This window comes from Dendroctonus ponderosae, unplaced genomic scaffold (assembly GCF_020466585.1).
Source record: "Dendroctonus ponderosae isolate FM_Combo_2020 unplaced genomic scaffold, Dpon_F_20191213v2 Dpon_F_20191213_11, whole genome shotgun sequence".
Lineage (NCBI taxonomy): Eukaryota > Metazoa > Arthropoda > Insecta > Coleoptera > Curculionidae > Dendroctonus > Dendroctonus ponderosae.
In genome coordinates, this window is record NW_026017213.1 from 6,803,574 (window position 1) to 6,816,605 (window position 13,032).

At 40.5% G+C, this 13,032-nt stretch overlaps 2 protein-coding genes across 3 annotated transcripts in view; one reads left to right on the top strand and one right to left on the bottom strand.

The window, feature by feature from the left end:
- Positions 1-518: 518 nt before the first annotated feature.
- LOC109542761 (breast cancer anti-estrogen resistance protein 3 homolog) overlaps positions 519-13,032 on the top strand; it is a gene marked incomplete at its 5' end in the record, with an annotated part of 22,298 nt that continues 9,784 nt past the window's right edge. The window contains 4 exon segments of the mRNA XM_019912122.2: positions 519-646; positions 7,474-7,752; positions 8,022-8,100; positions 10,095-10,155. Coding sequence (XP_019767681.2) covers positions 519-646; positions 7,474-7,752; positions 8,022-8,100; positions 10,095-10,155 — 547 coding nt within the window.
- The window catches only part of LOC125502932 (aquaporin-4-like), a 5,148-nt gene continuing 2,259 nt past the window's right edge, over positions 10,144-13,032 (bottom strand). Inside the window, exons 2-7 of one of the 2 annotated variants that reach the window (XM_048662445.1) lie at positions 12,160-12,338; positions 11,183-11,326; positions 10,783-10,872; positions 10,593-10,730; positions 10,453-10,533; positions 10,144-10,249 (exon numbers count right to left, since the gene is read on the bottom strand). In XM_048662445.1, coding sequence (XP_048518402.1) covers positions 10,166-10,249; positions 10,453-10,533; positions 10,593-10,730; positions 10,783-10,872; positions 11,183-11,326; positions 12,160-12,338 — 716 coding nt within the window. In that variant the 3' untranslated portion in view covers positions 10,144-10,165. The remainder of the gene's footprint in view (positions 10,250-10,452; positions 10,534-10,592; positions 10,731-10,782; positions 10,873-11,182; positions 11,327-12,159; positions 12,339-13,032) is intronic. The other variant, XM_048662446.1, reaches the window with a different exon arrangement.

Genomic DNA, 13,032 nt, shown 5'->3' on the forward strand with positions numbered 1-13,032 from the left:
CATTTTGCTTCCGAGAAACATGCAAAACGGGACGGAAAACATGAAATTTTGCAATAATCTTACGCCACCTTTGCACAAAACGACGATAATTTTTCTAATTTCATGGACAAAAGAAGACTGGATGCAGTGAGACTGTCCAAAACTACCTTTTACCAAAGGGGGTTTCATCAGAAATTTCTGTCCTTAAGAAAGTTACAAGCAAAAAGCGTCCGCATTAGGCAATCAATCTAATCACATCGGCAGACTAAGATAGAGCTAATTAATTCAGGACAGGTGAGTGCCTGTGTCCACCACCGATTCATCATGCATCTCTTCTTCTTATTACCGTATGTAAATTGCTAGGCGGATTAAACTCGCACAGATTTACAAGGTAATAAATTAAAATGTCCGCATTTATCGGGATGGGAAACTGCCGCCCATCCCGTCCTGTCAATGGCTTAACTAATTAGTCTTCGTGATAAAAGTAGAAAATAGAAAAATCTAGAACGATGAATAGTAAAAGCTATTGAATTTTTTAGGGATGCTCATGGGGATAGTGGCAGTGGTTGGTCGCTTCAATCGAGCTCTTGCCACCGGTGGATTCTGGCAAGTCCTCGACCTCGTAGACATCAAGATCATCCAAAGGCGAACAGGATGACCATCTCAGGTGAGTGGACAATTTGCCTAGTGCTGAGGCGGTTTAGAAATTTTTAAAAATTCACATTTTTGCAATTAAATTCTAACCAATCCATAGCAAGGAAGTTCAAATTTGCTTAACAATTGTTCGCTCTAACCGGTATTTTTAGTTTAAAAATTCACATGAAAAATCAACCTGATCTCTGATTGGCTTGAAATTCACACTATATGAAAGGTTAAGTGTTTTCTATGATCGGGCGAATTAGCAGGTTTCTAGTTGATCTGGCGTGGACATAACGAATTTTTAAATGTGAGTCAACAGTGGCTTTTCAGCGAAAGAAGTTTTCAGTCGCTTTGCAAGTTTGAAAATTGATGGAAATTCTACTTGATCCCTGACTAGCTGGAAGATTGCACAGTTTCAAAAGTGAAGTGTCTTTTATAATCGGGCGAAATTGTGAGTTTCTGCTAGTCCTGGCGTGGACGAAGTAAATTTTTGAAAGTCAATACACAGACGGAAAAGGGCTCTTTTCTATTGGAACACCGTATATTTTCTTTTACCTATTGCCCATTTCTTGTGTAAATTTCAATCACTTTTCCTTATGTAAAACATTCATGAAAATTGCATGGTTTTTCTACATGTGTGTTTGGTTTTAACGGTGGAAGTTCGATGTTCTTTGCGGTGATAAATCGAAAAATTGCCCGTCGTTTTTAGAAAAAACTATTTGAAATTTGGGACAAGGATAAGAAAACCTTTCGTTTTGGCTAAATATTTCCTGCAAGTACAGAAGAAATCAAAAATAAAATATAGTGTGTTCCGTGAGAGGAAAAGTGGTTTTCTGTCCTGCAACTGTTCAGACTTTTGTTGGCTTAAACCGACTCTGTCGGTGAGCCACCCACATTTAGGCACATTTAGCCACAAAAGCTCTCTTATCATATTTGAAGAATGTACAAAGTTCACGATAATTTCCGCATGAGAAGTGTTCGCTGTTCGCAAGAGAATAACTTCTTTAAACTCTTCTAACATGTCTCTTTCCACATGACCAGGGATCATTACGGACCACAACGCAATTTGCGCTCGATTAATTTTACCGTTCATCTTCTATCGAAGATCACCAGACAATATTTCAATATTTGCTCGGGATACTTGTGACGATAACGAAGCCCGAACGGGTGAGATAAACCATGATCTATCAGTGCGGGTACCACACATTCAAACGTATGTCCGCTTTAAAAATGGGTGAATGAAGACGAAGATGGAGATGAAGACACACTGAGACTCATCAATATGATAGTTTTCACAGTAAAGTGCTTGAATCCATTGTTATGCAAACGTCCTTGCAGTTGCGTTCATAGATTCAGTAGATCACGGTCGTTCCTAGAGGTGCACAAGATCACGCCAGCTGCGTACCAGAACCCAAAGCACCATTCGATTGTCGGTTGTTTTTTTCGACGGTCACGTTTTCGAGCAGCTCCGTGAAAATTCATGCGTTTCATTCATAACAGCGGGCCTGTGACGAGTGGTGTGTGGTGTATTTCCTCGGGGTGGCCGTCCAGTCTACCTGATTTAGTTGCTCGGGACCGAAGTTTGCGCGTCTGCAGAGAGCCAGTGGGTGAAAAACTATGTGCCACTATTTGTCGTGCTGTTTGGTATTGAATTGCCGCTAAATGTTTCAAGTTTTAGAAAGTTTCTAGTCCGGGAAGCTGCGCTTCCTCCATTCCAGACAATACTGTCGACGATTTATTTCCCCACACCCTGTATTATGTGCAAATAAGTTCGTTCCATATCATAAATAAACTTTTTAACCTTTGCCAATACATTAAATCAACAGCCTCGCTTCGTGCACACTATTTATAAAGACTTACGTTGGTTCTCGTTTGAATATTAATTAATAAACCATTCCGAAGATGGATGAGCGATTTGTTATTGTTAATTGGCCAGTCGATCGCTGCAGCTCATTTAGACCTTGATTGGTGAGAACCAGAATGTTTTGCAAACTTTTTTCAAATACGGCCACGTCGTTCCGAGTTTACAGGATGAGCAATTTTCCGTTACATTTGACAAATAAACCTCTGCAAACTCTTTAAAGTGGAAGTTGCTGCTGGGAAATTAACCAGGCAACAGTGTTTTCATGCTCCCAGAGTCGTCCCGATAATTTTTTGCAGTTTTTTGCGACATTTTCCCGCTTCACTACTCATGTGGAAGTTGCGTTGAAACATTCGGGCACGGCACTGGAAGGGAACAACAAATGCAAGTCCAGCTGGCAACCGTGTTTTTTCTGATATTAGGGAGTTTTTAGGCCCCTTAATTGCAACCCTTTACGTTATCGGTTATTCTGAGCATGCGCATTAGTAAATAAATAACCGTTTACGCTATTAGAGGATAACGTGTTCCTTTATTTACGCACTAGTAGCAGTGACGTGAATAAGCATCACAAAAAAGCTCCCTGATCATTTCGGTGCAGAAATGCAGCTCGAACGTTTTCTTCCATCTTAGCCACTATCTCAAGTTCCTATCTCCTTCTAGAAGCTCCTATCTCAAACGAGCCAAACATGCCCGCTCTTCCAGAGTTTTATTGCAGAAACTCGAACAAATCACTTCTCCAAATGTTTTGGGGGATTTTGAGTGATTACTGTTTGCAACAGTTACTGCTCGAAACACTTCTTCTGCAATAGCTGCAACCAATATGGCACAGCAGCAGTAGCAGCAGAAAAATATCTTTTTGAGTTTAAAGCCGGAAAGTGTAATGCGGGATAAACGGTTATTTTTCTGTAACAAGGTTACAACGTTCCAGTTTCACGTTGGTAATAGGTTTCAAAATGCGGTTCCAAAGGGAACATGTTACTTTTAAAAATGTTCATTAAACATGTTTTATAAAATATTGCAAACCATTTCCCAAGAAGGGGTTTTTTGAGTCAGTTTGCTTGCCTTCTAGTTTTTTTTTCCATAAGCAAAGCAGTTGATCAATTAAAAATTCGGTCAGATAACATTGTGTATGCACCAACTAGCGCAAAGGTAATCGGCCTTTTCCAAGTGGCCAAATTCCACGGAAAAAAACATTTTTGAACTTTTTAATCGAGTCTTTTTAGCATCTTGAGTCAAGTGGGTTCTTGAACGTTTTGCTATCTCCCACCTCGCCTAATAACGTTAAATCAATGAATTTTATTGGCAAATTAGGTGGGCGACAACAAATATATCAACAGGGCAACCGGCAAATGTGGCACGCCCGATTTTCAGAAATCCGTAAATATTCTTTTCAGGCCTTGTGTTCGATGTGTGTTTCGTGCTAATCTTATCTGAGTACGCGAGTGATCAATGCAAAGCTGCCAAGTAGTGAAAGTGTGGTGATGTGAAATGGATTAGGATTACTTGAACCAGCCAGCATGGGAAAAGGTGCCAGTAAACTGAAAAAACGCGCAAGTGTTCACAGTAAGTTCTATTTGCTATGAATATCCGCATATTGATGGGTTTTGCGCACGAACTCCTTAAAAGATTCACTCACATGGAAGATGCAAACATGCCATCATGAACGACACTGATTATCGATTTTATTCCTTGCCGGATTGAAGGTTTTTATCTGGTTGCGTTGCACACACTCAAGATAAGCTGTCCTCTTCAAGATAATGCCGCTTGAGTGCTTTAGTGACATAAATTCGTTTTTTCCAACTAACATTCCTAAACAGTTCTATGAGGAAATGCAGGTTGCAATAACACGCCAACATCTGGCTTTAAGTGGCCGTTTCGGTAATCTGATCGCTCCGATTCCTTCTGGACGTTCGAAAGTTTTTTTATGAAGTTTGCATAAGTGCAACGCTGATGTGTTGAAAATCCACAAACTTTTCTTGCACTACGACTGCTATATCATCCGCATGCGACCCTAACGAATTGGAACGACCCGCTTGCTTGCGCTCGTCATTTTTTCAGCTAAAATGGCCCAGACCTTTCGATTACCTTTGGAAAGGGTTGTCAAAAATGCAGGTGAAACGTCTTCCAGTGTTAAGAACTGCTAAGTTTAAAACAATCATTCTTGCCGGATCAGCAATTTGCGGTAAATAACAATTGCAAGCCATGCTGTTGCTACTTTTGCTTAATCAGCAACAGCTCGGCATTTGTAATGTTTATAATTGCGATAACGAGTTCACGATTGTGCGGTTTATTACGGCACTTAGGGATTTATTTGGTAAAATGATCATTAGCTCGCATCAATGATCGCTGTTTAATGATTCCCATTCTATCGTTCAGATTATTATTTATGTGTTGTAAATCGTTCGACGGATTTCATTAATGATGGTCGCAAGGAGCTTATCTTACAACTTAAATACAACCGGGAAGCGAAGATAAAACAAAACGCGCAAAAATCAGTTTTACTGCGATTTGAAGAGTGATCGGGTGCACAAGTTTCCAGTTTGTATCTGCTTTGAATGGGGTTTGAAGTGCACAAACATAAGCCTTTCGCGGGATTCCAATAATTCTCAGAATTGGGCGCACTGCATATCTAATTTTTTCAAGTTTCAAAAAATTTTCAAGTCGTTACCAGGTGTGGGTCGAAAGTTACGAATTTTCAATTGAGAGCGTCGCAGATGAGGCGAAACCTCATTTTTGTACCGTCGTTTACAAAGCGCGCAAAAATAAGGTTCCGGTGTGACTTGAGCTAAATTTCGGGACAGGACAGTGGGGATGTTTCCATTTTCTATCTGCTTTGGATGGAAAGTTAGGATTTTCTGAAAGAGCGCGCAATTTCGAAAATTTCTTACTCCTTTTTTGACAAAACGCTAAAAAATCAGGCTTTAACGCTAGTCGGGATTGAAAGGAGAACAATTTTTAATGGGGCGCGTGCAGTTTTAGTTTTAGATTAGGTATACATTGACATTCATGGCAACAGTGTGCAGATTTTGCGTCACGAAAAGTGTGACAAATCCTTCCTCAAAGAGAACAACAATTATTTCCCGAGTTAGGATTATAATATTTTATTGCGACTCTTTGCGCAAGCAGCCACTATCTAAATGTTCAAACATCCTTATCTAGTATGCAGATCTGTATCGTTAAATTTTACCAAATTGAATAAGAAATAAGTGGAGATTTTTTCTGTGTCGCAATTTTTTCTGTGTAGATGAAATGGAAGGTTCAGCCATGTCCTCAAGCTAATATCGAATGCCATCTTGCAAGAGAAGATTACGGGATATGTTAATACCATCAAACCAATTTGCCAATCAGCGTTAAATGGACTGAAAGTCATTAATTGAGCAGCAATAACGAAGGCATTTAACTGGTTTTTCAAGCGACTGTTCTGTTTCTCCCATTAAAATGCATAACGCGGCGTGAATTACACAATCTGACACTGAAAACGTAAAAACAACTACCGCACTGGCGGTTATATTTCATCGTTACGACTAAAATCTGAATTTACTTAATAATAACTGACAACGTGTTTAAGTCAAAAGAGATAGACTTTCGAGGCCATTCCTTGAAACTAATGGGTTTTCGGGTTTTAAAAATGGACTTGAAAGTGTATCTCTTTTGATTTTCGAAAAGACGATTTGACGAAAGTCGCTTTTAGGCAAGACAAACTGTTACTCGCAACTTAAACACTGTTAGGGTAGTTTGGCGACGGCCGTCTCAATCGCAAGGCACTCCCCTATAGCTGTCCTTGTCAGTGCATTTGAGCAGTGCAATAAACAGAGCGCGGAATGTTTATCGCTCCCTCTGCGTTACTTACAGTACAAACTATGCCTGTTCTTGTCTGTCACATTGCATTTACGCGCAACAGTTTGGAAAGGGCAGTGACAAACTGCCCCAGATTATTCAAGTTTTTTCAGTTTTTTGAAATATCGCTGTGTATAGTGAAGTACCGTGAATTTTAATTAAACTCGCTGTGCATTTTTTCCTATGGAACGCTTCCGTAAGCGTTCAAGCAAACCACTTCTGAAGGTGCAAGCCACTCGTGCTTGCGAAACGTCAAGACGAAATTCTACCAAACGACGGCCTAAAGACCCGAAAATCTCATTAGTTTCAAGAAATGGCCTTGAAAGTTTATCTCTTGATTTTCGAAAAGACGATTTGACGAAAGTCGCTTTTAGGCAAGACAAACTGTAACTCGCAACTTAAACTCTGTTGGGGTAGTTTGGCGACGGCCGTCTCAATCGCAAGGCACTCCCCTATAGCTGTCCTTGTCAGTGCATTTGAGCAGTGCAATAAACAGAGCGCGGAATGTTTAGCGCTCCCTCTGCGTTACTTACAGTCCAAACTATGCCTGTTCTTGTCTGTCACATTGCATTTACGCGCAACAGTTTGGAAAGGGCAATGACAAACTGCCCCAGATTATTCAAGTTTTTTGAGTTTTTTGAAATATCGGTGTGTAGAGTGAAGTACCGTGGATTTTAATTAAACTCGCAGTGCATTTTTTCGTATGGAACGCTACCGTAAGCTTTCAAGCTCTTCTGAAGATGCAAGCCACTCGTGCTTGCGAAACGTCAAGAGGAAATTCTACCAAACGACGGCCTAAAAACCCGAAATCCCCATTAGTTTCAACGTGTTTAATTTATCGGACATTTGTGGACAATGTGGACATTATATCCACAACGTTTTATACTTCTGCAAATTTATAAATAAAATATTTCAAAAAGACGTTAGTTATGAATAAAGTGATTGAAGAAGAATCAAATTGGCCGGTGTTCTATATCGACCACTGAAAATTTCAAGTCAAATACAACAAAAGTCGCTAAACAATAATAAATATCACGCACCAAGAAAATGTAACAAAAATAGAAAAAAAAACAGAAAAACGACACAATTATCACTATTGCAGCAGTTTTTCTTCTACAGACGCGTGCTTTCGTAACCATTTTCTACGTTGTTTTCAGATATTAATTGGCCGCGACTTGGCTCTCTATCTTTGCGCAAATCTCGACTAGCTAAGGAGAATGGAGTCAGCATCATACCGAAGCCCAAACACAAAGACATCCAGCAATGGCTTAAGGATCTGGAACTGGAGGAGTATGAGGCGCTGTTTGGAAAGTATCGAGGCGTGGAGGAGATTTTGGAACTGACCGAAAGTGAGCTGAAGCAACTGGGAGTGAAAAAGTCGTCACATAGAGCGACTATCATCAGCAGCTTGACGCAGCTTCGAGCCAAATATTACGGTAAGAAATTATTCGAAAATTATCAGTTTGTGTCTCTCCAGTCGTGTTGGCATTTCTCGTCGTTTATTGATCTCTTTTTCAACTCCTCGGATGCTGCCATCAACGCTGTATCGTCTGCTTAACTCAGGCTTATAATCCCTCCACCCGCAGTTGAGATTCCTTCATTTTTTCCATCTAATACTAGCCTAATATAAACTTATGTGTTTATATTCACTAACTAATTTTGACTATTGGGCACAAATGCTATTTAAAAACGTTGTTTTTTTCAGATGATCTTACGAAAAAAGTGTCGGTTCGACACAGCGTGGCAGTGGATACATCCAGAAACATCCAAAGAGAGGATACCTTGTAAGTAGCCTGTTAACGCTGATCGAAAGAGTGATTTTAACAAATAATGAACAGACAACCAACACGAGACCAGATAACTTTTGATACAGCGAACATCATCAGGCTCCCCTCATACAAGGGGGTTATTGAGTGGAAGAACTGATTAGGGTCCACTTTCGCTCCCCTTATGCACAATGGCCCGCACGCCTGACGAAATGGCAGTTTTCGATCAACTGCAGGCAGGTCTTCAAAAAATCGCAACTTCCCATCCAAAGGAGGTGGCAAATTGAAAATTGTAGACAATTTAGAGGGCTTTTGACTCGACTGAACCTGAAAGTTTCAGTCAAGTTGCTTTAAAACATAATTTTTGCGCTCCTTGCAAGCACAGATGAAGAAGTGGAAGTTTTCGAACAACTGTATGCTCGTCTTCAGAAATTCTGATCTTCCCATCCACTAGTGCTAGCAACTTTAAACTTACCACGAGTTTACAAACAGGTCAATTCTGCAAGCTCTGAAAATTTCGCTTCAATCACGCTAAAATCTCCTTTTTTCTCGCTTTCTAAGCACAGGTGCAGAAATGGGAGTTTTGCTAACTAAGGGTCATTTTTCAATGGTGTTTTGCTGGGGAGTTTCTTATAAAACGCATACATTTTTATAGAGCAAAGACTTATTGTGCTATACAGAGTGTTTGAGTTACAAAACCGGACGTGGCAAGTTGATCATTAGGGAGATATCGCATTATATTAGGAGCTAAAAGGATGGTTAACTATTGTTAGTGTTAACAGGGTCAGAAACACTTTTTCCAACTGAACTTTTGAAAGTCTTTTATATGAACTTAACGGCCAATAATAGGGTAATACTCTATTCATTTTTCTTGATTTGTCTAGTTGTGTGTCTCTATTCTCTGTTTATATTGTCATTGATCTTAACAACTTCTCGGTGCATTTTCTGCCCTTTCATTGCTTCTTGTCGTTCAAAAGTTTGTTGGTCAAATCCCTTTTTCTTGTAGGGGTCGCTTGTAAATTTGCTGTTATAGTAGAGAAATCGCAATGATAAATTTATTAAAAACACAGTGTCTCTATAAAATATGCGGCCAACTAAGCCTCCATTTAAATAGCAAATTGTGAACGACCGTCCTTGTTTAGGTGCAAACACCCTCAATCGAAAGCTCCTAAACTCATTTCTGCTCTAATAGGGAGCAATTGCTTTTCGCCCTATTATCAGGCCCTTCCGGTGTTGCCAGACCCAGCAAAAACTTGCATAAAGCCCTCATTTCCAGTCGCAACTTGCCCCGATCGTGTAGCCCTAGACGGCTGCGCCCCATTCCCAATCAATACCGAAGGGTGGGAGTGTATGAAACCCCACGCACACGCACTCACGTCTTCAACCCTCCTGAATCGAGCGCGTCCCGCTTACCGAACTTGTGCTGAGAAAAACAACAACAAGAAAACTGATGGTTTGTAGTTTGCTCCTGGATCAATCCAGGTTACATGGCGTCCCGGGACGGTGCCGAGAAAAGCGAAAAATCTAGAACGGTTTCGTGTCCCGGCCATCGGCGGTTGCCGGACGCGAGTTGGGAAAGTGTCCGGCGAATGAGACGCCTGTCCAGTTTTTAGTGGGATCGAACAATTTGAGATTGGCGTGAGGATGTGAGCGGGCGCATAAACAATCGGTTAGCAATGGTGAGTTGAAGGCCTGGACACCCTGGGAAATGAGCAAATTTGAGAGGAGTTTTCCTCCTATTGGAACAGTTCAAACATCAATTGCCTTGAACTTTGGACACGTGGCGGTCACTCATTCGGAACAGAGCCGCACGCTCCATTTACCACCCTCAAATTGCCTCCTCTGTCCCTGACAGTTCAAGGCCCGCAAGGGTTTTGAGCATTGTTAGAGATTTTTTTTCTAAGAATGACAGGGAAAATCCCGTTTTCTCCACCGGCCGTTGTGAAAACAACAGAAACTCTGCACAGAAGAACTTATCAGAAGCACAGCGGCTTATCAGTTCTTTGTTGCAGGACAGACCTGAACATCGTGAGTGAAGCGGTGCAAAGTAAGAGCCTGAACAACCTAATAATGGTGAGTGAAGCTACATTTTTTTATTTTCCCAAAACATAAATCTATAAAGCCCTGAAGCGATGAGGGCTCCCACTATTGGCCCAGTCCAGTAGATCTGCAACAGACAGAATGTTTCAAATTTCCTAATTAATGTTGATGAAAAACTTTGCGATGTATATAAAGAGCTTTAGATCCAAAAGTTTGCAACCAACCGCACTCTTACAGGCCCCTCGATTGCGAACATAAAGAACTACGAATGCACCTGCATCGGGCATTATTTTCGGCTTCTGATGCTTGTTGCTGACTTGTTCGACTTACCCAGTGATTATTCCAGTCCGCACTAAGTACCGCTGGGCCAAAACTTCTGCAGGGGTTCATGCTGGCCCCCGTATAGGCCCCCTAAAACATGATCAGATCGCATTTTTCTGACCTTCCAGTCCAAGGTCGGCTCTACTCACGCCTCCTAGATTGAGCACGGCCACTAGTAGGCCGATTTTCAAAGAAACCGAATCGATTTTATCCGAATTTCTGGCGTCCCAAGAGGCACAAATTGCGAGATTCAGAATGGCGCTCAACAGGACTTCGACTGCCAGCCCCTAGGAGTTTTAATGGCGTCATTTTTCAATGGGTAAAACTGACATTTCTCACCTGCAGCACGGTTATGTCATTGTTGACAGCTGTCACGCAGACACCGTTGCCATCGGCTTGAATGCCTAAGCTGGCATCGTTTGTCACTGCCTGCAAGGAGGAAAATACGTCAAGTTCATTTGTTTTCTTTCACCCGTGAGAAAGAGCAATCACGGCTGAAGATGCAAACCAGTAGTGTTGGCGAAACGTCTGCAAGAAACTTTAGGGACTAATTGAAATTAGTGAGTTTTACTGCTTGTCTGGTACATTCCAAAGGGAAACTTAAGCAGTTTATTTCGGCATATTTTTTAGAAAGTACAGGGGTAAAATTAACGAGTTTATCCGATGTTAACAAAGCAAACAGAGAAGGATTTCCATGTTTAATTGAAAAAAGAAAATATTAATGAAATGGAAGGCTTACCGCAAAAATACCGGCTCCAATCAACGAGCCCACCACTTGAGCACCAATGTAGCTGAACAGAAACTGCCACTTGATTTCCTGGACGATTAGAGCGTTTAGAGTTACAGCTGGGTTTACATGAGCTCCGGAAAGATGCCCGAACGTCTGCAGAATGCTTCATAAATTAGGGGAAAGAAACTGGAAAAACTAGCGACAGAAACTTCTTCTTGTCTGCGTGCACAATACCGCAACAAAGTTTCAAAAATTTACTGATAACGCCTCGAACTTGAAACAGTTATGCAAGTAACGTTGCTCTAAAAAAATTAAAAAACCAATGGTTCCTAGATCGGTCCGTTAAAGAGTTATGAAATGCGGAAGGCAAACGCGCACAATTCCGCTCTGAGAAAAACTCAGAAACATGTCTTGATAAGGCAAAGTTGAAACTTTTGGCAGTTTATACAAGTGACCTTGGATTCAAAAACTGAAAAGCTCAATAGTTTTTAAGTCAGTTGGTTCAAAAGTTATCAACTGCAGAAAACGGACTTGGCTCTAGAAAGCCGACAAACGCGCAAAATTGCAACTTCTTCTGTTCAAAAGTTGAACCAACTTGCACAAAGCCGCTCTAAAAAACCATGAAATTTGGAAAATTCTCAGCAATTCCTTGATAATGGCCCAAAATCGAAACTTTTTGTCATTGATAACAGCGAATTTGCCCCACAAAGTGCAGGAACCCTGAATTATAAATCTTTGTTGGGTCTCGAGAAATCATCAGCTAAATCCCCAACGACAAAGCTTTATCTGTAACAGCTAAAGGCTGAAAAGTGAAAAAAAATTGAAAAACAAGTTAAATTTATTATTATCGTAATTCTTAAGTTTTTATTAATTTAATCTCAAGTTATCAATCAGTCAAACACTAACAAGCAGCTTAATCGCTTTAATAAGGGGCTTTTCACTCATTTCAAGGGCATTCGGCTGGGTTTTTTACTACAGTTACTCACCTGAATGGCTGTAGCAACAGCCAATCCTGCAGTTAAACTGGTATGCATTGAGAATACCTGGTCACCTTGGATACCAAAGCAGGAACCCATACAGGATAGGAACACTATAATAGCGGTACCTAGAAACTCCGCCATTGCTATTTTCAAGTGTTTCCATAGTACTGAAGAAGGTTCTTTTGCTGGAATTACAGTAAAGTCCGCTTATAATGAGCTCGGTTATAGTGAACTTTCGGTTAAAACGAACTTTTTTCCTTTAATTGAAACGTCGTCCATAAAGGCCAACGTATTTTTTACTGGTTATAACTAACCCGTTTATAACGAACTTCCGGATATAACGATCACTTTTTAGGTTAGTTGTATATTCACTTTCCGTTTATAACGAACTTCCACGCTGAACAACACCAATCGTGCGGAGTTGTTTATATTAGTGAGAGCGAGAGACAGGCAGTAACTTGTTTTTTGCCGCGTTATTTATGTAAATCGTTTTAGAATGGAAAAACAAAAACGCAAAGCTTTTTCACTAAATGAAAAGTACGAGATTATTAACAAAATAACAAGTGGAGTAAAGCAGAGTGCCATTTGTAAGGAATTAGCACTTGGAAAGTCTACTGTTGCAACAATACGGAAAAACAAATAAAACATTTTATCAGCGTGTGACAAAACAAATGTTAGATGTAGGAAGTTAAAATTATCTACACATGAAAAGATTGACAAGGAACTTATTAAGTGGTTTACTCAAAAAGGGCAAGAAAACGTCCCCATAAGTGGCAGTGTTTTGCAAGAAAATGCTAGTGAAATGGAGAGTAAAATCAAAAACAAAGAGTTTGCTTGTTCTAAAAGTTGGGAAGAGCGTTTCAAGAAGAGGCATAATAT